The sequence below is a fragment of the Gorilla gorilla genome, chromosome 20, assembly GCF_029281585.2.
Source record: "Gorilla gorilla gorilla isolate KB3781 chromosome 20, NHGRI_mGorGor1-v2.1_pri, whole genome shotgun sequence".
Classification (NCBI taxonomy): Eukaryota; Metazoa; Chordata; class Mammalia; order Primates; family Hominidae; genus Gorilla; species Gorilla gorilla.
Window position 1 is genome coordinate 66,464,071 of NC_073244.2, and position 27,712 is coordinate 66,491,782.

At 45.9% G+C, this 27,712-nt stretch overlaps 1 protein-coding gene and 1 long non-coding RNA gene across 2 annotated transcripts; one reads left to right on the top strand and one right to left on the bottom strand.

The window, feature by feature from the left end:
* Positions 1-5,162: 5,162 nt before the first annotated feature.
* Positions 5,163-9,588, bottom strand: LOC129528695 (uncharacterized). The gene is made up of 3 exons (XR_008673972.2): positions 9,413-9,588; positions 9,059-9,263; positions 5,163-5,574 (listed from the first exon to the last, which is right to left on the bottom strand). It is a non-coding gene; the product is annotated as an uncharacterized lncRNA (long non-coding RNA).
* Positions 9,589-15,306: 5,718 nt separating this feature from the next.
* LOC109024094 (putative killer cell immunoglobulin-like receptor-like protein KIR3DX1) lies at positions 15,307-26,239 on the top strand. The gene is made up of 9 exons (XM_031003968.2): positions 15,307-15,340; positions 15,553-15,588; positions 16,237-16,515; positions 18,052-18,357; positions 19,332-19,631; positions 20,435-20,485; positions 25,030-25,152; positions 25,887-25,939; positions 26,048-26,239. The coding sequence occupies exons 1-9, from the start codon at positions 15,307-15,309 to the stop codon at positions 26,237-26,239; spliced, it is 1,374 nt and encodes a 457-aa protein (XP_030859828.2).
* The last annotated feature ends 1,473 nt before the right edge of the window (positions 26,240-27,712 follow it).

A 27,712-nucleotide genomic window follows, 5' to 3' on the forward strand; every position in this document is an offset into this window, starting at 1 on the left:
CATTGTCGTCTCTTAGTTGATTATTTGCATATGCTGAGTCCCCATCTTGGAACTCTGAAATAGAGTCTTCCTAGAAAAATCTAATCAGTAATTTTTTTTCAGGGCAATATTCAGGCATTAGGGTAAATTGGAAAAAGAGGATGCCAGTTGTTAAGGCAATGTTTTTGGAAAAAAATAACCCTTACATTCCACGGATTCTGCAAGCAAGTAGAATGGCCTGTTGTGCGGTGGGGGGGGGGAGGGGGGGGAGGAGGAGGGATAGCATTAGGAGATATACCTAGTGTAAATGACGAGTTAATGGGTGCAGCACACCAACATGGCACATGTATACATACGTAACAAACCTGCACGTTGTGCACATGTACACTAGAACTTAAAGTATATATATATTAAAAAAAAGCTCAGAATGTGAGCTCCCACACTTATCAGGACAACTAGAATAATCCAGGGTGTCAGAAAGAGTTGGTTCTCTCCAATCTAGCTGAGAATATCTCCTCCCGGACTTTCAAGATACCAGCTATTGGGTAATGGCCAAACGACAACAGGCTTTAAATCACACCAAACTGCTTTCAAAACCTGAATCTGACCTTGCTATCTTTATGTGCTTGGGAGAGTCACATTACCTGTCTAAGACTCACTTTGCTTTTCCATAAAATGGCACTAATAATGCTGTCTGCTTTGTAAGCATGTTTGGAAGACGGATGATCAGGGATTATTATATTCTACCTCTCTGTTTAGCTAGGAGGGAAGGCTCCGGAGCCAGGAAGGCTGGGATATGATCATTGCTTTGTCTCTGAAAACTATGAGATTTAGGAAGAATTACCCACTTGACTCAATTTTGTCATTTATAAAATGAGGACAATGCCAGTACCTACCTTATATAGAGTTTTGGTGGAGAACACATAGTTACTACATGTGACGTGCAAAGTAAACTCTGAACATGTTGTTAGACTCACTCAATAATGTGGGCTATTGTGATCACTACTATAATATTACTCTAAAAACGATAATAATATTATCATAGTTATGTGGCTAGACAGAGCCTGATAAACTTTGCTCAGTAATAATACCTGTTTTTATGAATCATTGTTAACATTTTCTTGAAGGTCCTTGGACATCTGACATATTCCCTGATTTACTTTCCAAAGTTCTGGGCTCCCCATCTCAAGCTTAGAGACTTAGCCTGGACGGATGCCGGCATTTGTTTTTTTCAAATATTTACTCAGCAACATCTCCTGGGACTCGGGACTCTGATGTGCCACATCCTGTATAGGAAACAGGTGATGTGGAAATGAGTCAGACTCGGCTCCTGCCCCTGACAGACTCTGACAGAGAAATCTGCAATGCACTGATAAGACTCTGCTACCAGAAGCTTAGGCGCTGCTGAAACGCAAAAGAGATACCAATTTATCTTTTCCTAAGGAGGAAAGGAAAGCCCCTTGGCCATGAAAACCCCTCAGATGGTACCAGAAATATAGACAATTGATCCAGAGAGGAAAAGAGGGGAAGGAAAGAGTAGAGAGCATCCTCAAATGAGAGAGCAGTGTATTCAGAAGCATCAGTAGCTATGAGGAGCTACAGGCTCAAACAAGGGGAAAGATTTAGGAGGAGAATTATTCTCAATTGCTGGAGTGAGGGGTTGAGCCGAATAGGTTAAATTAAAATTTTCATTGTTGACCATGGAAGGGCTGCACACTGGGGCAATAGGAGAAACCTCCAGGAGTGTTGAGGGAAAGAAAGCAATTAAATGTGGATCATGTTTTTTGTTGCTGTTTTTTTTTTTGTTTTTTTGTTTTTTTTTTCTGAGATGAAGTCTCGCTTTGTCGCCCAGGCTGGAGTGCCATGGTGTGATCTTGGCTCACTGCAACCTCCACCTCCTGGGTTCAAGTGATTCTCCTGCCTCAGCTTCTGGAGTAGCTGGGATTACAGTCATGCACCACAAGGCCCAGCTAATTTTTGTATTTTTAGTAGAGATGGGGTTTCACCATGTTGGCCAGGAGGGTCTCGATCTCCTGACCTCGTGATCTGCCTGCCTTGGCCTCCCAAAGTGCTGGGGTTACAGGTGTGAGCCATGGTGCCTGGCCAGATAAATTTTTAAAAGAGAGGGAGATTTGGCTGGGCATAGTGGCTCACGTCTGTAATCCCAGCACTTTGAGAGACTGAGGCGGGTGGATCACCTGAGGTCAGGAGTTCGAGAACAGCCTGGCCAACATGGCTAAACTCCATCTCTACTAAAAATACAATAATTAGCCAAGCATAGTGGCAGGTGCCTGTAACCCTAGCTACTCAGGAGGTTGAGGCAGACGAATCGCTTGAACCCGGGAGGCAGAGGTTGCAGTGAGCCGAGATCACACCACTGCACTCCAGCCTGGGCAATAGAGAGAGACTCCATCTCAAAAAAATAAAATAAAATAAGAAGATGACTGTGGGAATGGTAAACTGATTTCCAGGATGGGATACCCAAAAGGCACTGCAGACTTGGGGAGAGGGTAGCAGCAATATTGACTTTCATTGTGGACACGGCGAGTAGAAAAGTCCTGTAGGGAACTCTATAGGTTCTTGCCTAAGGGAAGAGTCACAAAGCTGTTGGACAGAAATGGAAACACTACCAAAAGCATCAACGGAGAAGAGAAAAAGGAAAAGAGTACAACGGATGGGGATAGGGTAGAAAAGGATGATTCTCAACAAGTCAGAATTTCTCCTACCCAAACATCTATGGTGTACACCTGCCACTCCTTGCCAATACTTTGGTCATTATATATATATTTGAGACAGAGTCTTGCCCTGTTGCCCAGGTTGGAGTGTAATGGCGCAATCTCGGCTCACTGCAGCCTCCAACTCCCGGGTTCAAGTGATTCTCCTGCCTCAGCCTCCTGAGTAGCTGGGATTACAGTCACCCACCACCACACCCTGCTAATTTTTGTATTTGTTTATTTATTTTTTTAGTAGAGACAGGGTTTCACCATATCGGCCAGGCTGGTCTCGAACTCCTGACCTTGTGATCCACCCACCTTGGCCTCCCAAAGTGCTGGGATTACAGGCGTGAGCCACTGCGCCTGGCCTACAAATGTGTTAATATCTCAGGGTGTGTGTGTGTGTCTGGGGAGGGCCAGGTGGTTTTCTGTGCTGAGTTTGCTCTGTAGGGAAGGGCTGTGTTTTCTGGGGCTGTAGAGTTTAGCTCAGTCCTGATCATCAGCAATACGAACGTCAAACAGGAAGGCTTGTGTCTTATTTGGATGAAGATGCAGACCTGTGGAAGGATTTTGATCAGGGCCAGAAACAGAAAAGTTTGGGGCTATGAGAATTAATAGACGTCAGCAGCAGTGAGGGTCTGGAGTAGGGGGCTGGGAGGAGGCTGATGTGATGACAGAGACACGATGTCTTCAGTCTCCAGCTGAGCTTGGACTGTGGGGATGGGCCAGGGGACGTGGGTGAGGAGGGACTGGGGGAAAGAGCTGTTTGGATTTGTTCACGGTGTGGGGAGCAGAAGAGCGTGAAGAACTGAGGGTTGCTCCAGTCTCTGCCTTGGTTCACTGGAGGAGCCGATGGGGCTGTCTCGGGATGGATGACCCCAGGAAAAGCAGCAGGCAGGGGAGGTGTTTATAAGATGGATAACTGGCCTCAGAGAAAGCAGAGCCTCCCTCCAAGCCCGAGTGTGTGGTTTTGTTCCTCCCAAACACTTCCTTCATCGGACTTCCTTTGTTCTATAATTAGCAGCACCTTCTCTTCATTCTTCTCTTTCAAAACCTCTGATTCATTTCTACCTCCTCACTACAGTGTGTTTTCTGAAAGTTCTCAAAGCACAGACTAATTCCCATTTTCCAGGAGAACCACACATTTCATATGGCTTCAAGCCAGACAATGGGAATCCACGCAGAGAGAACATGCACGCACACAAACAGGAAGGACGCGGATGGGCTTTGGGGGTGACGAGGGACAGCTTCACCCTGCGGTCTCAGGCGAGGGGCGAGGAAGGAGACTCATGTGAACTCCTCTGTCTCTGCTCTCAGGCTTGTTTCACAAAACCCTCCATCTCAGCGCACCCAAGCTCCCTGGTGCACGCAGGAGCCAGCGTGAGCCTGCACTGTCACTCAGAGCTGGGCTTTGATGAATTTATCTTATACAAAGAGGGGCACACACAACATTCCCAGCAGTATGGTAAGATAATCCAGGCTGGGCATCACTCCTTCAAGGCTGTCTTTTCCATGGGTCCTATAACGCCTGCCCGTGCAGAAGCCTATAGGTGCTGTGGTTGTTTCAGTCACTCCCGCTATGTGTGGTCGGCTCCCAGTGATCCCCTGGACATTGTGATCACAGGTGAGTGTGGCTGGACCATTCGTGGTCTGTTGGTGCCCAGGAAACTCCCCAGGGTGATGTGGTTGTTGATCAAACCGCCAGTAGAGGAAGAAAAATACCAGAACATAGAAACACCAAGTAACTTATTAGAGGGCCAGAGGAGGGGATGAAGGAAAGGGGGAGAAACAGAGAACTTGTGATAGTTAAAGAGAAAACAAGTTAGACAGTGACAGAGAATGTGAAACAGATATTGAGAGAGATTCGCAAAGACAATGCCTCCTCCTGACCACTCACCTGTGTCCTCAATGCCTCCTCCTGACCTCTCACCTGTGTCCTCAGTGCATCCTCCTGACCTCTCACCTGTGTCTTCAGTGCCTCCTCCTGACCTCTCACCTGTGTCCTCAATGCCTCCTCCTGACCTCTCACCTGTGTCCTCAGTGCATCCTCCTGACCTCTCACCTGTGTCTTCAGTGCCTCCTCCTGACCTCTCACCTGTGTCCTCAGTGCATCCTCCTGACCTCTCACCTGTGTCCTCAGTGCCTCCTCCTGACCTCCCACCTGTGTCCTCAGTGCCTCCTCCTGACCACTCACCTGTGTCCTCAAACATCACTTCCTCATGACTCCCTTTCCGCAATAGAAGAGCTATGCCAGTCTATTTTCTAATCACCTATAGCCAAGGAATGATTCCACATACGAATGTCATAGTGCGTAGTTACCTATTTTGTAGTTATTTCTAGACATCTATCACATCCCCTAGACTAGCAGGGCTCACAGGACAGGATCCGTGTCAGTGAAGCATATGCTTTATTTTTCATTCTTGGTTAATTGTATGAAATAAGGTTGACATTTATAGACATATGCTGGCAGAATGGATGGAAGCATGGATGGACTGTAAATGGACAGACACAGAGGAAGAGTTGATGATGTATTCAGTATTCAAATGCACACTTAAAATCTGTCGTATATCAAGCCAGCAACCTCTCCTGCTGCTTTCCCCCTTGAATTCTGGGATATTCGGCTCTGCTCTCAGTTTCCTGGCTCAGGGATTTCCTCCTTGTCCATTTTGCCCAGGTGAGACACACACAGAGATCACAAACTCAAATCAGCCTGACAAATCCTAAAGCAAAATCATACCTGCAGCATTGACTATATAATCCACTGGACCCCGTGCAAAATGAAAATAGAGGGCCCCATGTTCAAACATCAAGATGTCAACACGAGGGCATTAAATTCAGCTTGGAACTCTGATGGCACAGCTCCTGGACAGTGAAGCCAGCCCTGGAGAGACATAAGCAATTGGGGGATTGCACACAGCATATACCAGGCACCTCGAGATCCCAGAGCTGCATGCACCCAACACACGCCAGGTATTGCAGATGCATCAGACAGAAAGTGCCCCTGGAGGTGATGGTTGCAGATCTGGGGGCCTCCAAAGCCCACTTCACCACTCTCTGCTTCAGTCGTCATACTGGACATGGACTGTGTCCCTGCACAGACCCTGTGTATACCCAGTCCGTTCACTGCACTGCAGGGACTCAGACTTGGTAACTGAGTGTATGAATGTGTATGAATGAAAATAGCATGTTGATTGTGTTGGATTATCTTTACTTAACAAAGTGGCACGCAGTTTTATGAAGTTTTAAATGGAATAAATAGTGAAGTCTTCACATAAGCCTCCTTAGGAAGTGACTAATATCACCCACGCTTACAGGATGAGGAGGTTGAGCTTCACAGCTTGTGCAGCAGGCTGAGAGTCACGGAGCAAACAGGCCGAAGATCCTGGAATGAGCCCAGGCTGACAGAGGTCAGAACCCAGTCTTGTGACCACAATGCTTTGCCACCTGTGTTAGCTTCCTGGGGCTGTACTAACAAAGTCCTGCAATCTGCGTGGCTTAACACCACAAAATCAATTCACTTATAATCCTGGGAAGTAGAAGTTTGCAAGTAAGGTGTCAAGGAGGCCATGCTCACTCTGTAGGTTCTAGGAAAGAATCCTTCCACATCCCCCCTATCTTTTTTTTTTTGAGACAGAGTCTTGCTCTGTCACCCAGATCTGTGGAACGATCTTGTCTCACTGCAACCTGCACATCCTGGGTTCAAGTGATTCTCATGCCTCAGCCTCCCGAGTAGCTGGGACTACAGGTGTGCACCACCACACCTGGCTAATTTTTGTATTTTTTTAATTTAATTTTTTTTTGAGAGAGAGTTTCACTCTTGGCATCCAGGCTGGAATGCAATGGTGAGATCTTGGCTCACTGCAACCTCTGCCTCCTGGGTTCAAGTGATTCTCCTGCCTCAGCCTCCCAAGCAGCTGGGACTACAGGCATGCGCCATCATGCCCGGCTAATTTTTGTATTTTTAGTAGAGACGGGGTTTCACCAGCTGGTTTTGGCCAGGCTGGTTTCAAACACGTGATGTCAAGTGATCTGCCCACCTTGGCCTCCCAAAGTGCTGGCATTACAGGTGTGAGACACTGCCTGGCCCCAAATCATTCATTCATTCATTTATTCATTCTTCATTGAGTCATTCGGTAATTCCCCGCATAGTTACTAATCATTAAATGTGTGCCAAGTACGGGGCTCCACACTTTGTACAATTACGGTATATTGTAGACGCAAAGAGTGTCTTCACGGTGGGAACTGGAGGAGAAACAATGAAAAAGTGGAGAAATGGAAATAAATGATGTCAATGATAAATTTTATGAAAGAAAATGTTAAAATTAAACCATGAAAACGAATACAGAAGCCTACTTGCCTACGGTGGTAAGGAAAGAAATCTTGGAGCTGGTGATATTTGCACTCAACAGTGATATGAGGTGTGGGGAGAGGGATGGAAGTTGAGATAGAGAGAAGAGCACGTGCAAAAGTCCTGGGGTAAGGGAAATGTGAAGGATCCATTTCTTTTGCTGTAAATAAGACAACATACTGCCCTGAGTGTATGTGGGTATTTATAAAGTAATAATATTTATCTAAAACTTGGAGTGAAGTATCTGAATGAACGTATGCTTCAAGTAAGGGTTATAAACCACTGTGTCTATTTATGTACAGGTGAGAATACCACATATTCCAGCTCCGCCATGAAGGAAAGGTGGAATCAGAGATGAGGAATCTTCAGCTCAGATAGGAGACACACAGAAAGGTTTGCATGTGGAAGTGCCAGCCTGTCAACCTCTCCAGAGGCTCCAGAAGTGAGGCCAGAATTTTGATGATAGGAGATAGACTTTGGAGGTCATCACCCACATCCCCTGTCATGGTCACTGTCATTGTCCTTATTCCAGGCAGTCAGAAGGAAAAATGAAGGATGAATATAATGCATTGGGTTCAATGGGCCAGGGCTGGAAGCAGCCACCTCTCCTGGGCAAAGCCTCAATTTCACAGATCTTCTCAGGTGAGAATTGAATCACTGCAAATGCAAAGCTTGCCCTTGGGTTGTGTCGACAGCTTTGAAGCAGGTAGGGAAATCTATTCATGGCAGAGATATAAACGGTCCCTTTATTCTATGGGTGGTAGGGAAATCTATTCATGGCAGAGATATAAACGGTCCCTTTATTCTATGGGTGGATGTGGACCAAGAATTCTAGACACACAGGGTGAAGCCTGTGTCCAAACTAATAGGACCTTCACACTGTTTTCAGCATGAAGAGCTCACAAGTATTGGAGGATTGGGAGAATGGGGTGTCTGGAATAACGTAAAGCAACAGGAAGCTTGATTCACCCAGATGGGTAACCTGAGGATATGCCCTCCTATGGATCAGCTCAGGAATTCCACGCTGGCTTCAACACAAAGGCCTTTTCACCCGTGCTTGCTAACATTCAGATTCCCATTAAAGATGTGTGTTTTTAATTAATCATTTCAAATAAAACCTTGACATTATTTTGCATTAATTTTTCATGTTTAAGTAATTGGTTTAATCGAGAAACGGAAGTGCGTGAGGCAGATACTAAGTTAGTTAGGTCATTGCAAATATTTAGTTGGTCTTTTATCATCCCTCGGCCTCAGATTTTTTGAAGCCTTTGATGCTGTTCACCCTCTGACCTACGTGAAAGTAGCTCTTCTCTTGTTCACCTTTTGGACCTTGTTTCAAAAGTAATGATAGAAATGAGCAGTCCAGTTGAGAAAACAAGATACTCTGGGAGGGTAGGTGCTGAAAATTCTTGGAGAAACCAAAGCTGAAGACAAAACTCTCAATCAATTGATCTTGGCAAGGAATTGTGTTTTCTCTCTTCACTGTTTAATACTGGTCAATACAATTATGGATGTTTTGATCTGGAGTGATTCTTTGTTAACATCTCTCGTATTCATCCAGAGAATGTAAATAAGGGCATAAAACAAATGTAAATATTCCTATGATAAAATAATTATTCTGTTATGGAGAATATTGGATCTTGCTCCTTAGCGTGGGTTATTTGGGTGAGTAACACTGAGAAACATGAGTGTCAAAGAGTCCTACACGGTGAAACCCCGTCTCTACTAAAAATACACACACACACACTCACACACACAAATTAGCCGGGCGTGGTTGCGGGCGCCTGTAGTCCCAGCTACTCAGAAGGCTGAGGCAGGAGAATGGCGTGAACCCTGGAGGCGGAGCTTGCAGTGAGCCGAGATCGCGCCACTGCACTCCAGCCTGGGCGACAGAGTGAGACTCCGTCTCAAAACAAAAACAAAAACAAAAACAAAAAAACAGTCCTAAGCTTTCTAGGACCAAGGAAGCAGCTACTCACTCGCAATCGCTAGAGTGTTCCCATCTTCCAACACTCACCTTGATTTTCTCTAGTCCAGCAATGAGTCAGGTCTCAGCATGGTTGAAGCAGGGAAGTGGAGCATCTCATGCTGCTTTCCTTGTGGTCATACCTTGCCAATGCCACTTCCAGAGGCAGGTTTTTCATTCCTTCTTTCAGCTTTCAGGGTCTGGATACTGAGGACACTGGGTTTGCCTCTGTGCATTGATGAATGCCTCCGTTAATCTGCAAGTGAAGAGTAAGGAAATTGCTTTTCACACATTACTTAGAGGGCTTTTGGTACTGTCACCGAAGGACACTTGTCTGATGATATCGATGTCAACCACAACTTGCAAAATATCCCATAGACTCAAATTTTAGGAAACTATTCTAACCAAAGCTCATCATCTGAAAGCTGTTGCTCTATGCACAGGGTCCTGGGCTTCTCTGTGTGTGGCTCTTCCCCCCACACAGGAGACCCATCCTCTCGTGAGATCTTCACCCTGAGCAGGAGACCCGTCCTCTCCCGAGATCTTCACCCCAGGAAGGAGACTCGTCCTCTCGCAAGATCTTCACCCAACGTAGGAGACAGGTCCTCTGGCGAGATCATCTCCCCATGCAGGAGACCCGTCCTCTCGCGAGATCTTCACCCCTAGCATGAGATTCCCTTCTATCGCGAGATCTTCACCCAACTCAAGAGACCCGTCCTCTCCCGAGATCTTCAAGGCACGCGGAAGACCCGTCCTCTCGCAAGATCTTCCATGTGATGGCTCCTGCCTCCTCAGCCAGGTCTCTGCTGACTCCACTGCCATCATCCTAGAAATTTGTTCCTAGAGAACACAAACAAATTTATTCTCTATTATTCATACCAAAGAAAATACTATGATATTTCTGCATGTTTATATTATTGTTAAGTGAACGGCAGTAATTGCTTATCTTCCAAAACGAAGAGCTGAGTAATGATATATTTTTAAACTCCATCCTTTTGACAGTGATTGAAATGGACAAAACAGTAGAAAGTAGAGCTGATATGTGTGATCACCTTCAATGACACAGATTAACAGTGAAAACCACAAAGACCTGTGGTACTTGTATCTAGGTAGTAGAACATTGGCCTGTAAACACAGCACTTCGGGAGGCCGAGGCAGGTGGATTGCCTGAGGTCAGGAGTTCGACACCAACCTGCACAACATGGCGAAACGCCGTGTCTACTAATGATACAAAAAATTAGCTGGGCATGGTGGTGCAAACCTGTAATCCCAGCTACTCGGGAGGCTTCCAGATCCAGCCACGAGACACCTTTCAAAAAAAAAAAAAAAAGAACTTGGTGTATAAGATAATTTTTACACTGCCATAAAGAACTACCTGAGACTTTGTAATTTATGAAGAAGAGAGGTTTAATTGACTCACAGTTCCACAGACTTAACAGAAAGCATGACTGGGAAGCCTCAGGAAACTTACAATCATGGCAGATGTTGAAGGGGAAGCGGGGACCTTCTTCTCATGGCTGCAGGATAAAGAGAGAACCAGGGGAGACGTGTCACACTTTCAAACCACCAGCTCTTGTGAGAACTCATGATCATGAGAACAGCAAGTGAGAAATCTGCCCCCATGATCCAATCATCTCTCACTGCGCCGCCCTCCAGTACATGGAAACTGCAATTCGAGATGAGATTTGGGAGGGGACATAGCCAAATCATATCGTTTTGCCCCTGGCCCCTCCCAAATCTCGTGACTTCTCACCTTTCAAAACCAATCATGCCTTCCCAACAGTTCCCAAAGTCTTAGCTCATTCCAGCATGAATTCACAAGTCCAAGTCCAAAGTCTCATCCAAGACAAGGCAAGTCTCTTCCCCGTATGAGCCTGTAAAATTAAAAACAAGTTAGCTACTTCCAAGATACAATGGGGGTATAGGCACTGGGTGAATGTTTCCATTCCAAATGGGAGAAATTATCCAAAGCCAAGGGGCCACAGGCCATGTGGTGATGGGTTTGTAGGTGCAGCAAACCACCAGGGCACAAATTTACTTATGTGGCAAACCTGCATGTCCTGGACATGTACCCTGGAACTTAAAATAAAACAAAATAACATTGATTATAAAAAGATATGAGGCCTAGAGAATCCCAGGAATACCACCGCCGAACCCCACAACCCACAACCCCAGTGTCGCTAGGTTGCTGGGACAACACTGGCACTGCCTGCCTCAAAACTTATTGTGAAGTGAAACATTAAATGTCTTTATTATTAAAACAAAAGGAGAGAATGACAATGATCGTAACAAATACTTTCAAGCTTTATGGACATATACAAATTGTACATATTTGGTGGGTGGAATATGATGTTTTGATGTATGTGAAATAATTACCACAATCGAGCTAACAAAGTGTCTCTTCCCTCACAGGGTTATCATTTTTGTCTTCATTTTTTTAATGTGGTGAGAATATGTAAGACGTATCCTGTTGGCAAATTTCAGGTGTGTAATACAGTCTTTTTACACTATAGTCAGGCGGGTTTTGAGTGTGGGAAATGAGGACACGTTGGTCAAAGGCTACAAAGTTTGGTTATGCAGGATGAAAATGTTCTAGAGATCTAATGTAAGCATGGTGACGATAGCTCACAGAGCTTCCGATGGAAGAGGCTATTTTGTGTGCAGATTTTGCCTTGCTCCAAGACGGCAAAACTGCAGAAGAAATTGTCCAATGGGCAGAAGAAACTGGAGGTTTATTGGGATGTGTTGACTTCCCTCCACCAATTGAAGATAAGAGATGACCAGAATTCAAGGTGATCCCTACTTCATGTTAGTATTGAGGAAGGAGCTCATTCCTCTTAACAATGAGGATTAATCAGATTTTAAACTGTCATGGCTGCTGTAAAGAAAAAGTAAAGCGTAAGTATACCCTAATAAAATTTTCGTGTATAAGAAGGGAAATTATTCAGAAAGTGAAAGTGATACAAATATGAGATAGCCCCAGAGAAATTTGAGGCACCTCGAGTTTCTTTCAAAAATAAAATGCAATTGGGAAGCCAAGGCAGGCGGATCACCTGAGGTCAGGAGTTCGAGACCAGCCTGCCCAACATGGCGAAACCCCATCTGTACTAAAATTACAAAATATTAGCCGGCGTGGTGGTGGGGGTCTGTAATCCCAGCTATTCGGTAGGCTGAGTCAGGAGAATCTCTTAAACCTGGGAGGCAGAGGTTGCAGTGAGCCGAGATCATGCCACTGCACCCCAGCCTGGGCGACAAGAGTGAAACTTCGTCTTAAAATAAATAAATGAGTAAATAAATAAATAAAATGCATTAAAACACCAAAACATAGAAATGTTATATAAGTTAGAAGAGTTATTTCCCTCATTTTAATGATGCTAAAAGTGAGGTAAAAATAAAAAGAAATTCGTGAATTTATAAGAAATGTATTAAATAAGTGAAACATATTAAAATACAGAAAAGATAAAGTAACTGTAGCTGGAAACAGAGAGAGGCATGCTTGCAGAAAGTATATAAAAAGGGATGGAAACATATACATATTTAAAAAATAATCAGCCAGGGTACAGTCATATGAAGACAGATCAAGAACACCCAATGTTTTTAAAATTGGAATTTTTGAAGAAGAGAACGCAAGTAAGGAATAGATAGGATCTAGTTTATTTGTCCAGGATCCATATTTGAAAAATTTAGGTATGGCTTATTTCTGACCTTCTGAATTTACTCTTTTATTATGTGTTTTTCCAGAGGAATCCATAAGCCTGTTAGGAGATTAGGCTACGAAATTTCTTTAAATGTACCTCAAGTGAATAGAACCTTTTAAATCATCATGAATGGACACGAAACTCACCACTGGCTCTTGCCTGCAAGAGCCTTGTTTCTTTACCTAATTCATCAACTATTTGTATTTATTGTTTGGGCAGCACTTCTGGAAAATTTGCGTGATATACTTAAGATCTACAGATGATGTGGGTCCTTCTGGAAATAATTCATGAAGGAAAATAGTTTAAAGACATACTAATTAACATGTAATGCATCACATGCATTCAATATTTAGTAGAGCTTGTTTTAGTGAAGAGTTGCAAATTTAGGTATTGAATTCAGTAATCAAAATATGCCCCACATCAATATCCCAAATTAGCTCCTGTAATTATTTATACTTCTCAACACTGCTTTAAAAAGCACAGAATGACGTTCTTCAATATAAAATTAAAAATTTCCAATTTCACGGAACGCTTTGAAATTTATATGCACTTAACCCTCACCTTCAAAAGCCAAACTTTTGAAGTTATCAGTGTTCAAATTTTCCTTCTTCAAAGGCCATGGCCCCTCTGCTATTAATTATGCTGTGTCTTGTTCTCACAGTCCAGTGTACGCTTACTTCTTAGAACTTTAATTTGTACTAAATAAAAGTTGCGCTGGATTAAAACAGTTTACTTCATAAAGCGGTTGGCCTCATCCCAATGTGTAAACACTGCTAAGCTGTCTTCCTGACAAGAAACCCATAAACACCATGAAGTACATTTAGCAACGTCAATTAACGAGTTCTCCTCATTTTTAACCAATGCATGCATCATATTTTTAAGTGGGTATTTGTCCCGTGTGTTTGCTTGGAGGGTGACTGTCCACTACTGAGGTCTTGAACTTTGCAAATCTCACTTCCAAGTCAATCAATTATAACACATTTTATGAAACATAGCACAATGTTTAATAAATGGCACCATTGATTTGTAAAAATTATTTGTCATAGGTGATACATTTGCTTACAGGTACAAATATTTATATCACAGCATTTATTCAACATATTTTTCTATTGTAGAATATATTTAAGTAAATGTTAACATCAAGTTCATCCTCTGTCATCTGTAATCAGGTATTTTCTGAGAAGTGGAAAAAACAACAGAATCTGACAACCGTTGCTGGCAGTTTTGGGGTCATCACTCTGTAAAAAATGTGTTTTTGTCAGTTTATTTTTATCTTGACATTCCCCATGTCCTGCAGTCCCACCCTGGGGTGTGTACTCAGGGAAACTCACTCGTAAAACCCAGGACACTCAGGCAAGAATGCTCCGGCAAACATTGCTCCAAAAAACAAAATGTCCGGTGAAAACATACATCATATCTGCCCAAAAGGACAAATACATTGAGGAATATGCAAGCGATTTACTGCAGTCTGCCTGTTGTTAAATAAACAAGAGCTATGCAGAGCATTAGGAGCATAGCGGTATCATTTTACAATCAAAAACACAAAACAAACTATCCTTTTGTGCTATATGTAAAAAGTAAAAATATACGTACATACACACACACAAATATTACCAGATGATAGCTATGATATCGGAGACACATATTTACAAAAATAACACAGAAAAGATCCAAAATTGTGTGTGTGTGGTTTTCATACATTGGGAAGTTCTGGGACAGATGAGAGACAAAGCATGAGTTGATACTATTTTTGTGAATATGCTGTTTTTTTTCAGTGTGGATTTCACAGGGCTTTTTTTCTTGCTATAATCTTACTAATTTTTTAATAATATGAATTGGCTTTTGGGGAGAACCTTCAGTGTTATATGCACATATGTTTGTGTTATTCACAGTTTATATATGTATGTAAATACACACATAAAGAGAGAGAATTTACACATAAAGAGAGAGAGTAGAGTTTTCTGGAAGAGAAAAATAGAGATCTGTGTCTTGAACTGTGTGTCAAGGAAGGATTTCAGAGAAAACATCAAGAACCAGGATTTTCACGCTCGCTTCTGTGTTAATAATGCAAAATCAATTTTTCTTGGTGTTAACTTCTTGAAGCATAGGAGAAAAATTGAAGAACTTGAAAATTGTTCTTAATTTGCAAGTAATTAATTTGCAACTTTGAAAATAACAGGATAAACATTTCAGTTTTACTGTACAACCATTTTACAACGCTGACAATGCATCTATTTTAATTTGGTGGAGAACGTTGCATCACAGAAATCGAATCATGCATAGTTCTCAAAAAAGGCAATAAGATATTAAGATACAATTCTACACTTTTGCACATAGAAAAATTAAATTTGAAATATAGACATTATGGATTGGTCGGTGCTGGGGTTCAAGTCAGGCCTTTGTTAGGGGCTCTGTTGAACCAAGAATACCGTCTGCAAGTTTCCTGTGTCACCCACTATGTTTAGGGTGAGAGGTGGTCACCTTCCTGTGTGGTGGACACTCTCTAAACTCTGCAAACTGAAACTGGAACCATGGTTACCACATCCTGTTCATTTTCCAATTTAGCTCAACCCCTGTGTCCTACCCAATAGAAGTGGCACCATGGCCCCCAAACTGATCACCGTCCTGTGTCTGGGTAAGTCCTGGAAGGGAAAGGAGGACACGGTTGGGATGGAAAATGCTCTCTTGAAGACCTGGCCTCTCCACAACCCAGGTCTGGTGGTGGGAAGCCAGGTTCATCCACCCTCTGAGTCCAGGCTGAGCTGACAAACCCAGTTACAGGGAGGGCAGGATTCACATGAAGACAAGCTATTTTTCTCTCCTCTCTTTTTTTTTTTTTTTGCCCAGGATTCTGCCTGAACCAGAAGATCTGCACACATGTGGGTGAGTCCTATCCCAGTCCTAGGATGCTGTGTTGGCCAAACACAAACGATTCTCCAGGCAGGGAGGGTGGACACGAAGTCAGGCTGATGCAGATGACATGGGGCGGGCTTTGCAGTGAGCACTGGGAACACAGGAAGGGAGTTCCCTGAGGACCCCAGGCTCCATTTTGTTCTAGAAACCCTCCATAGGCAGCCCCTCAGGCTCATCCAATCTCCTGAAGGAGCCTGTGATGCTCAGAATCCAGCGTGTCTGGGGGTGGGTAGGAGTACTCTCTGTCAGGAGGCATGGACCCATGCTGGGCACTTGTGTTGGGAATTGTTAAATGAGTTGATATGTTTTTTGTATTGCTTGAATCTGGTAGATTCCTCCTTCTCCTCCATGCACAGATTTCTGTTGTAGACAAGAACTAAGAGCAACTTGGCTCAATATTGTATCATCATGCTTAGTAGAATTCTGTTCTGGGGAGACCTTCCATGTCCACTCTGGGGTGGCTGTGTCCCTGGCTTGCGACCAGGTATCCCAGGGCATCAGGGGACCCCACGTTACAGGGCAAACCAGAACAATGTAAAGAAGGAAATGCCCCCAAGGACAGCGGGAGACGGGGGGCTCCACATTTCCCTCTCTAGGCAGTGCCTCCTTCTCTTCCAGGTGCTCAGGACAAGTTCTCCCTGTCAGCCTGGCCGAGCCCTGTGGTTCCCCTAGGAGGACGTGTGACTCTCTCCTGTCATTCCCATCTTCGGTTTGTCATATGGACAATATTCCAAACAACTGGGACCCGAAGCCATGAGTTGCACACTGGCCTTTCCAACAACATCACCATCAGCCCTGTGACCCCAGGACACGCAGGGACCTACAGATGTGCTGGAATTTACAAGCACACCTCAAAGTGGTCAGCTGAGAGCAACTCCCTGAAGATCATCGTCACAGGTAGGAGAAGTCCAGCCCACCCCACGTCCAACCGGTGTCCAGATGGACCTGCCCAGAGTCCACACCCAATGGAGCCAGAGAGTTGTTGTGGGATTCCTAGTCATGCACTAACCGTGGACACAGAAGCCATCCTGGGAATTTAAAGAGAGGGCATTTCCTGTGAGGAATCAGGCACCCAGGTGGAGGAGGAGGGAGGAAGCCGAGCAGCAGGAGAATCTGCCTGGGGAGTAGCAGACGCAGGGTGCTGGTACCAACTGCAGCAGGGTGGATCCAGGGAGGAGCCATGTTGCCTGACCCCAGCACCAGTGTTTCCCTCGGGGAAGTCGTTACTCTGCCTCGAAGGAGCCAGAGGCTTGGGGAAGTGACAATTCCCTCGGGAGATGAGTCCAGTGGCTCAGTGGGACATGGATTGGGAAATGCACCCATTCCTCTCCTCCTCCTTCCCAGTCTCGTGACACTCATCCCTTCTCTCTCATGGATGTGGAGTGTCTCACGGAGAGTTAGAAACTCATCCTGTGGAGTCGCCCCTGCCCATCCTATAAAGCAGGGAAGGGAGAGTGTGGAGTTATTCATATTTTATATACGTATGTAAATATACACATAGAGAGAGAGAGAGTAGAGTTTTCTGGAAGAGAAAGATAGAGATCTGTGCCTTGAACCATGAGTCAAGGAAGGATTTCAGAGAAAACATCAAGAACCAGGATTTTCACAGTTGGTTCTGTGTTAATAATGCAAAATCAGTTTTTGTTGTTAACTTCTTGAAGCATGGGAGAAAAATTTAAGAACTAGAAAATAGTTCTCAATTTGCAAGTCATTAATTTGTAACTTTGAAAATGACAGAATAAACATTTCAGTTTTGCTGTACAACCATTTTACAACATTGACAATGCATGTATTTTAATTTGGCAGTCTCGCATTCAAGGAGCTCAGAAGGAACAGAGAAGAGATTGGGTCTTTCCACCAAGAGAGCGGGGAAAGCAGGTTGGGGTGAGGCAGGGAGATCCAGGCTACGAAAGCTCCTGGAGGATCTGAATGGAGATTAGGACTGTGAGGGGCTGCCCAGGAAAGGAGTTTACCGTGTCCTTCTGCCTAAATAGGGAAAAGGAGTCACTTCCACCCTCCCCAACAAGTAGTCACGTCTAACCTCTTGGGTTTTGGGGCAAAACCAGTTGTTTCCTTCAGTGTGAGCCTGTGAGATTTCTTCTGATCCTCCAGAGATTCTTGTATTTCTCAACACACAGAGTTGAAAAACAGTGAGGCTCATAACCTCACAGTCCCATGCCAGGGAACCTAAGTCCAGCAGTGTGTTTTCTGAAGGTTCTCAAAGCACAGAGTAATTCCCATTTTCCAGGAGAACCCCACATCTCATATGGTTTCAAGCCAGACAATGGGGATCCACGCAGAAAGAACATGCACGCACACAAACAGGAAGAACGCAGACGGGCTTTGGGGGTGATGAGGGACAGCTTCACCCTGCGGTCTCAGGCGAGGGGTGAGGAAGGAGACTCATGTGAACTCCTCTGTCTCTGCTCTCAGGCTTGTTCACAAAACCCTCCATCTCAGCGCACCCAAGCTCCCTGGTGCACGCAGGAGCCAGGGTGAGCCTGCGCTGTCACTCAGAACTGGCCTTTGATGAATTTATCTTATACAAAGAGGGGCACATACAGCATTCCCAGCAGCTTGACCAGGGGATGGAGGCTGGGATCCATTACGTCGAGGCTGTCTTTTCCATGGGTCCTATAACGCCTGCCCATGCAGGAGCCTACAGGTGCTGTGGTTGTTTCAGTCACTCCCGCTATGAGTGGTCGGCTCCCAGTGACTCCCTGGACATTGTAATCACAGGTGAGTGTGGCTGGACCATCCGTGGTCTGTTGGTGCCATGGGAGCTTCATGTAATGCGGTTGTTAATCAAACCTCAGTAGAGGAAGAGAAATAAAGGAAGAGAGGGACTGAGAAAAAGTGCTCAGCAAAGGGGTTTAACATGTCTTACTGCTTAAAGAGGCAGGAGGGGTCACTTCCACCCTCCCCAACAAGTAGTCACATCTAACTCCTTGGGCTTGGGGGTACAGCCAGTTGTTCCCTGCAGTGGGAGCCTGTGAGGTTCCTTCTGATCCTCCTGAGATTCTTATATTTTTCAACACACACAATTGAAAAATAGTAAGGCTCATAACCCTGTAGCCCCATGTCAGAGAACTCAAGGCCAGAACTATGTTTTCTGAAGGTTCTCAAAGCACAGAGTAATTCCCATTTTCCAGGAGAACCCCACATCTCATATGGCTTCTAGGGGCGGTAAACCACAGGGACTCAGTCAAAAGCAGAATCAAAGAAATGCAGAGGAAGTAAAAAGACACAGACATAGGCTGACTCAGGACCCTAGAGATGAACATGAGATTGACAGGGGCACCAGCCAACATTCAGAATCTGCTGCCAAGATAAGAACAGCGAGGCCGGGCGCTGTGGCTCACGCCTGTAATCCCAGCACTTTGGGAGGCTGAGGTGGGCGGATCACAAGGTCAGGAGTTCAAGACCAGCCTGACCAAGATGGTGAAACCCTGTCTGTACTAAAAATACAAAAATTAGCTGGGCATGGTTGTTCGTGCCTCTAATCCCAGCTACTCAGGAGGCTAAGGCAGGAGAATCACTTGAACCCGGGATGCTGAGGTTGCAGTGAGCCGAGATCGCGCTACTGCACTCCAGCCTAGGAGACGAGTGAAAATCTGTCTCAAAGGAGAAAAAAAAAAAAAAAAAGAGGGAGAGAGATTACTTTGTTCATACACTCGGGAGTGTGTTCTAAAATCAGCCTCTTTTTCTCCTAGGAAAGTACAAAAAACCTTCTCTCTCCACCCAGGTGGGCCCCATGATGAGGCTGGGAGAGAAGTTGACCCTCTTCTGCAGCTCTGAAATCTCATTTGACCAGTACCATCTGTTCAGAGACGGGGTTGCTCATGGACAGTGGCTCAGTGGAGGGCAGAGACATAGGGGAGCATTCCAGGCCAACTTTTCTGTGGGCCCCGCAATGCCAGTCCCTGGCGGGACCTATAGATGCTACGGCTCCTTCAATGACTCTCCCTATGAGTGGTCAGCCCCCAGTGACCCGCTGCAACTTTACGCCACAGGTGAGGAGCCCATGCCTGCTGCATGCTCTGGTGCCCGCTGGATCACAGAGCCACACCTGAGGGGCGTCCCGCTGGGCACACAGGGGTATTAGGTACTCTGGATAAAATGAAACAGTGACAAATACACACAGGAAAAAAGAAGCTGAGCATGGTGGGGCTGTCACCCTACACATGGTGGGGTGTAGGGTGGTAAGACGGGGCAGCTCCACACCCTCTGCCACCTTCTGTATGAAGAAAGAGGTCAGGACAAACACAGGGGGAGGTGAGGCCAGATGTAGTTTGTCGAGATCAGAGGTTGCCTCAGCCCCTCACCCTTTTCCATTTCTCCAAAGCCCCTCCTGACCCCTCAACACAGAGAGATCTCCCTGCTGGGGAACGTGGAGATTTATCATCCCGATGGGAGACAATGTCTGTTGACATCACCATGCTTCTCCTTATCACCTTCCCATCCCAGGGAAGGAATTGTCCCCCAGAGATTCCAAGGAAGAGACCCCAGGGCCCCCATTAGTCTTTAGGTGGATGACAGAGTAGGGGGTGTGCAGGGACCAACCCTCCAAAGAAAATGGTGCTAATGCTCGGGAGGCTGAGGCAGGAGAATCGCTTGAACCCGGGAGGCGGAGGTTGCCGTGAGACAAGATGGCACCACTGCACTCCAGCCTGGGCGACAGAGCGAGACTCCATCTCAAAAAAGAAAAGAAAAGAAAAGAAAGAAGGAAAGGAAAGGAAAGAAAAGAAAATGGTCCTACTTTAATGGGGCAATCAATGACGCTTGCTCACCCCTTCTCTGCCTTTTTTTTTCCTAGGAAACACTAAGAGTACTCCTCTGTCATTCACGGAATCCACCCCTGAATCTGGTAAGCAAATAACTCTTATCCTAGTGTCTGAGTCCCTGGGGAGACGGAAGGCCCCTGTGTGAGTGAAAGCTGTGCCACCTCCCAGCTCTGTGACCCTGGGCTAGGCAGCCCCTCCCAGGTCCCCACATTCCCCATCCACATCTGAGACTGTGGTCAGTGCGGGGATCTGTAAGGCCTTTCAGCCTCAGACGCTTTGGGACTGAGGCCTCATCCACAGGGGAGGAAGAGGTCAGAGTCACCTGACCCTTGCTGAAAAGCAATGCTTCTCATTCCTCCAGGGAGGTCTGTGAACATGAAAATGCTGGAAGATGGGAAGGATTTAAAAGACCATATTCGATATTCACTGTCTATCTTTTTTTGTTGTTTTTTTTTTTTGAGACAGAGTCTCACTCTGTCACCCGGGCTGGAGTGCAGTGGCACAATCTCAGCTCACTGCAACCTCTGCCTCCTGGGTTCCAGCGATTTTCCTGCCTCAGCCTCCCGAGTAGCTGGGATTACAGGTGCCCACCACCACACCCAGCTAATTTTTGTATTTTTAGTAGAGTCAGGGTTTCGCCATGTTGCCCAGGCTGGTGTCAAACTCCTGACCTCAAGTGATCTGTCCGCCTTGGCCTCCCAAAGTGCTGGGATTACAGGTGTGAGCCACTGCATCTGGCTTTATTTTACTTTTTTGAGACAGAGTCTCGCTCCATCTCCACGCCCAGCCTTATTGTCCATCTTCTAATGTCCTATGACATATTCAACAGTTCCTGTGTTCCAGTGGTGTGTGCAGGGAGGAGAAAAGTTATAATGAATAAACGTGTGAACTGATTTATTCAGATCCATTAATTTTGTATTCATTAAGATAGAGTCATGTGACAGAGAAAGCTTAAGTGGATCCTTTAGAGCAGGTGGAAGGGAAGACTCTATGTCACTCAAGGAAGTGACATTTAAGGTGTGATCCTGATGACAAGGACAGCCAGTGTTGGAAGGATTGATGGAAGGACGTTCCCAGCAGGTAAACAGTGGTGCCATAAACTCAACATGGCAGGGCTGGGCACGGGGCTCACAACTGTAATCCCAGCACTTTGGGAGGCTGAGGCGGGCAGATCACAAGGTCAAGAGATCGAGCTGTTCCTGGTCAGCGTGGTAAAACCCTGTCTCTACTAAAAATACAAAAATTAGCTGGGCGTAGTGGTGCATGCCTGTGGTCCCAGCTCCTCCGGAGGCTGAGGCAGGAGAATTGTTTGAACCCGGGAGGCGGAAGTTGCAGTGAGCCGAGATTATGCCACTGCACTCCAGCTTGGGTGACAGGACGAGACTCCGTCTCAAAAAAAAAAAAAAAATTCAACATGGCAACGGCTTGTGTGTGTTCACAGCACCAGTGAGGCTGACATGTCGGGGGAGAGGGGTGGAGCTGAGAGAGGAGGACAGGGACCAACTCGTGTGAACGTTTCTCATTTTTAAAATGTTTAATTTTTGTGGGTACCTAGTAGGTGTGTATATTTATCAGGCGCATGAGATGTTTTGATACAGGCATGAAATGTGAAATAAGCACATCATGGAGGTTAAGGCATCCATCCCCTCAAGCATTTATTCTTTGAGTTACAAACAATTTAATTAAGATTTTTTTTTTTTTTGAGATGGAGTCTTGCTCTGTCACCCAGACTGGAGTGCACTGGTGCGCTTTCCGCTCACTGCAACCCCTGTCTCCTGGGTTCAAGCAGTTCTCCTGCCTCAGCCTCCCAAGTAGCTGGGATTACAGGTATACGCCACCATGCCTGGCTAACTTTTTGTATTTTAGTAGAGACAGTGTTTCAACATTTGTCCAGGCTGGTCTCAAACTCCTGAGCTCAGGTGATCTGCCCGCCTCAGTCTCCCAAAGTCTTAGGAGTACAGGTGTGAGCCACCGTGCCTGGCCCCAATTATGCTTTTTATTTTAAAATGTACAGTAAAGTTCTTATTGACTAGAGCCAGCCTGTTGGTGCTACCAAGTGAGGGTTTCTAAGCAACAGTAAAGAGTTTGGATTTTATTCCAATAAAGAGGTGAAGATAGGTTTTGTTTTGTTTTTTTTTCAGAGTCTTACTCTGTCTCCAGGCTGGAGTGCAGTGGCGTGATCTCAGCTCACTGCAACCTCTGCCTCCCGGGTTCAAGTGATTCTCCTGTCTCAGCCTCCCGAGTAGCTGAGATTATAGGCATCCACCACCATACCCGACTAATTTTTGTATTTTTAGTAGAGACCAGGTTTCACCATGTTAGCCAGGATGGTCTCGATCTCCTGACCTCGTGATCCGCCTGCCTTGGCCTCCCAAAGTGCTGGGATTACAGGTGTGAGCCACTGTGCCCAGCCGTTTTTTTTTTTTTTTTTTTTGAGACAGAGTCTTGCTCTGTTGCCCAGGCTGGAGTGCAATGGCGTGATCTTGGCTCACTGCAACCTCCGCCTCCTGGGTTCAAGCGATTCTCCTGCCTCCGCCTCCTGAGTAGCTGGGATTACAGGGGCCCGCCACCAAGCCTGGCTAATTTTTGTATTTTTAGTAGAGACAGGGTTTCACCATGTTGGCCAGGCTGGTCTTGAACTCCTGACTTCAGGTAATCCACCCACCTTGACCTCCCAAAGTGCTGGGATTACACGCATGAGCCACTGTGCCTGGCCAAAGACAAAGGTTTTAGTCAGAAACATGTCATGATCCACATTCTATTTTAGAGATAGCAATCGGCCGATGTGAATAGTGTTTATTGCAGGGAGGCAGGAGTGGAAGCCAGGAGCCCGGTGGGGCTGTGACATCCTTTTAGAGGACACTCATGGCAGCTTAGATGGGCTGGGGCTGGAGAAGGAGTTGAGCAGGTGGATTCAGGAGAGGCTCAGAGCTGGAGTCACTAAGAGGGAGAGTTCGGAAACTTGTTCCAGTATTTCTCAGTGCATGACCTGGGGCACGCTCATTTCTCTCTGAGCCTCTGATTCCATTGATGGCAACTCATACTTGGGCTATCAGAGAAGTAGCAACTCAGCAGGGAGCCTTATGGGGGAACGAGACATAGTCCCTGAAAGAGAAAAGATTATAATCAGAGACTTGCGCTCAATGGATGGCTCTGCTAGTTATGGTCACTCATCTTGGAAAGCATCCGTTTTCTTTTCTTTTCTTTTTTCTTTTGTTTTCTTCTTTTTGTTTGAGCCAGAGTCTCTCTGTGTTGCCCAGGCTGGAGTGCAGTGGTATGAAACTGGCTTACTGCAATGTCCCAGTTTCAAGTGATTCTCCTGCCTCAGCCTCCCAAGTAGCTGGGATTACAGGCGCCTGCCACCACGCCTGGCTAATTTTTGTATTTTTAGTAGAGACAGGTTTCCCTATGTTGGTCAGGCTGGTTTCGAACTCCTGAACTCCAGTGATCAGCCTGTCTCTGCCTCCCAAAGTGCTGGGATTACAGGCATGAGCCACGGCACCTGGCCAAAGCATCCAAGTTGTTGGATAGAATATTGGGCTAATGATGCCTCCCTCCTTATGGAAAAAAAAAAAAAAAGTAGGAAAGAGAAGAAAGAAAAGCTTCCCAAGTTGAATGTCTAGAAGTAGCAGACATGTCTAGAATTGAGCCCAAGAGTACGGCTGGCTACAGTCTTTTCTCTTTCAAGGACTATATCATGGATGAGAGAGTGATGAGATGTGTCCACACATGTGGAAGTCCTCCCACCACCTCTCAGCATGGGTCCTGGTACGGAGGGTATGCTCCTATGTGACATAGCCTGTGCCCCCTCCCCTTTTTCTCTCCCGAATCCTCCACCCACCTGCTCTTACTCATTGCTCAGAAAAGCACCAACATTGTTTGGAGCAAGTTCAATTCTCAGAAACCGGCATGAGAGTCATCCTCTGGCCACCTCTATCTCCATTCTCAGAAAGTGCATTTGTCCTGGGCTGAGAAGGGACAAGGGAAATGGTATTCAGCTATGGTACATGCAGAGGGTTTCCTTTGTCATGCAAAAACAAACTGTCTTGTCTCATGAGGAAGTGGGAGGGGAGGAACACTGGAGCCTGGTAGGCCTGGGTTCAGACCTCCATGTCTCTCCTTTTTTTTTTCTTTTTTTTCTTTTTTGAGATGGAGTCTTGCTCTGTCACCCACCCTGTGTACAATCTCGTCTTACTACAACCTCTGCCTCCTGGGTTCAAGCGATTGTCCTGCCTCAGCCTTCTGAGTAGCTGGGATCACAGGCGTGTACCATCATGCCTGGCTAATTTTTGTGTTTTTAGTGGAGACGGAGTTTTGCCATGTTGGCCAGGCTGGTCTCTAACTCCTGACCTCAGGTGATCTGCCCACCTCTGCCTCCCAAAGTGCTGGGATTACAGGTGTGAATCACCGCACCAGGCCTCTGCATCTCTCTTACTGGCCCTTTGATTTGGACACATGTCTTCACTTCTCTTGGAATTTTTTGTAAGTGATGGAAAATGGAGAAAGTAACTGTTCGGGTGTAGGGATCTTGGAAGAGCTTCAGATAAAGCATGTTGTGTGTTCAGTATGTATTGGCACAAAACAGGCAACCAGTCAATGAGAGGGTTTATCATTTGCTTCTTGACAGACACACATCACCCTCAAGGACAGTCCAGCAACCTGCATATGCTCACTGGACTCTCAGTAGCCATCATCTCCATTGGCATTTGCCTCTCTGCTTTTATTGGTTTCTGGTGTTACATAAAATATCGTAAGTGTCAGGGAGGGGAGGACAGTATCATGTGAGCCCCGTGGGGATGTGACTGGGGCACGGGGGGGCTATTCACGTCCTGTGGGTTGATCTGTGTTTCCGCTGAGGTTCTTTTTTTTTTTTTTTTTGAGACGGAGGCTCGCTCTGTCACCCAGGCTGGAGTGCAGTGGCGCAATCTCGGCTCACTGCAAGCTCTGCCTCCTGGGCTCACGCCATTCTTCCACCTCAGCCTCCCGATTAGCTGGGACTACAGGCGCCCACCACCACGCCCGGCTAATTTTTTGTATTTTTAGTAGAGACGGAATTTTGCCATGTTAGCCCGGATGGTCTTTATCTCCTGACCTCATGATCCGCCTGACTCGGCCTCCCAAAGTGCTGGGATTACAGGCATGAGCCAGTGTGCCCGGCCTCCATTGAGGTTCTTGATGGAGAAACCCTGCTTCTTCCCTTCACTGACCAATCACCCCAACCCCTCCCCTACCTCCACCTCACCTCTGGGGAGGCCACTGACCTGCAGGAGATGGTCCATGAGAGAGGCAGAAGGATGGGGGCCATCTATCGGAGCGGTCCTGGGGCAGTCAAGATTGCCCCAGGGTTGCTGATGGGTGGTTCTCTGAATTTAGTGGGGGAGGCTGGATCACGCTGCAGCCTCAGGCACGCCCTTGCCTTGTTTTGGTCTTGGTATTGCCACCTCTGATGTGGAGATCTGGAAGACTTTCTTTTTCACCCCACAGACACCACCATGGCAAACACAGAGCCCATGGAAGGCCAACGGACAGATGAAGAGGTGAGTTCTCCCAGCCGAAACCATCACCACAGCTTCATCCCCTCCCATTCCCAGTGCCCCTGCCTTCAGCCACTAAATATGCTCCTCTTTTCACCTTCATCCTCTCAGGAGCCTGCAGTAGAAGAGACACAGGAGATCATATATGCCCAGTTAAACCACCAGGCCCTCTCACAGACAGGATTCCCTCCTGCCTCCCAGTGTCCCCACTACCTCTCGGAGGAGCCTAGTATCTACATCACTGTCCACCAAGCCCAGGCTGAGGCCAGAGCTGCCCCCAGTCTTTGGCACAAAAGGCATTAATACGCAAGGACCTGGATCTATTCCTAGGAAGATTTTTTTTCCACGGACATTCTTCCTCCTTCTGGTACCATCTTGACACCTCGAAGCTGGCAACAGCAGTGTCTGAATGCTTGTGGGATTATCTTAAAATTCCAGCACTGCTGAACAGACAACTAGCCATTCTACAATTCTATTTTGAGCATCCAACCATTTAAGGTGATTTGACTCTACCCACACACTCATCCTGGACATCTCATTAATATCATCTGAGTTATTCTGAAACTCTACAGACATGCTTCTAGAAAGCCGATGTATATGCTCAGCCAGTTTAATCTCTAAATTACTCAATAAGGTTTTTAAAAAAAATTTTTTTTAAAGTTCTGGGGTACATGCTCAGGGTGTGCAGGTTTGTTACATAGGTAAACGTGTGCCATGGTGGTTTGCTGCACCTATCAACCTGTCACCTAGGTATTAAGTCCAGCAGGCATTAGCTCTCTTCCCTAATGCTCTCCATACCCCCGGCCCTCCTCTGGCAGGCCCCAGTGAATGTGTTCCCCTCCCTGTGTCCATGTGTTCTCATTGTTCAGCTTCCACTTATAAGTGAAAACATGCGGTGTCTGGTTTTCTGTTCCTGCATTAGTTTGCTGAGGATAATGTCTTCCAGCTTCATTCATGTCTCTGCAAATGATATGATCTCATTCCTTTTTATGACTGCGTAGTATTCCGTGGTGTATATGTACAACTTTATTTTTATCCAGTCTATCATTGATGGGCATTTGGGTTGATTCCATGTCTTTGCTGTTACTCAACAAAATTTTGCAGAGATGAAGTGTATTCTGTATCTGAGTCATCTAATATGGTAGCACTAGCCAAATATGGCTTTTTAACTTAGAATTAGAATAGATCAAATTCCATGAAGTTTAAAATTCAGTTCCTCAGCCACATGGCCACAATCTGAGTTCTCAGAGCCACGTATGGCTGCTGGCTATGGGAGAGAATAGCATGAACACAAAATGTTTTCCTTGTCAGAGGAAGTTCTAGCTGTTCTAGATTAAAGGTGCAAATTTGAAGACGCAGAGCCTATTTTCTCATGCAGTGCAGGCTCCTGGAAGAGACCTAATGTAACAAAACGATAATATTTAACATCAATGGTGAGATGTCTTTATCTTACTAGATGCGGGGAACAAGCAGAATTCTCTTGTGGAGTGTCTTATCACCTCTTATCCTCATGCAAATTTCTGCCATAGAGATTTTCTCCCAAACTTTGAGGAGGTCACCTCTGTCAGGCCTCTGAGCCCAAGCTAAGCCATCATATCCCCTGTGACCTGCACGTACACATCCAGATGGCCTGAAGCAACTGAAGATTCACAAAAGAAGTGAAAATAGCCTTAACTGATGACATTCCACCATTGTGATTTGTTCCCGCCCCACGCTAACAGATATGATATATTCTCCCCCCACCCAAGAAGGTACTTTGTAATATTCCTCGCCCCC

What these genes read in the sequence shown, in the direction of transcription:
- LOC109024094 (XM_031003968.2), top strand. Translation starts at nt 15,307, where the DNA reads ATGGCCCCCAAACTGATCACCGTCCTGTGTCTGG. An exon ending in GATCACCGTCCTGTGTCTGG is followed by an intron (nt 15,341 to 15,552) that starts GTAAGTCCTGGA and finishes TTTTTTGCCCAG; the next exon opens with GATTCTGCCTGAACCAGAAG. An exon ending in CCTGGACATTGTAATCACAG is followed by an intron (nt 18,358 to 19,331) that starts GTGAGTGTGGCT and finishes TTTTTCTCCTAG; the next exon opens with GAAAGTACAAAAAACCTTCT.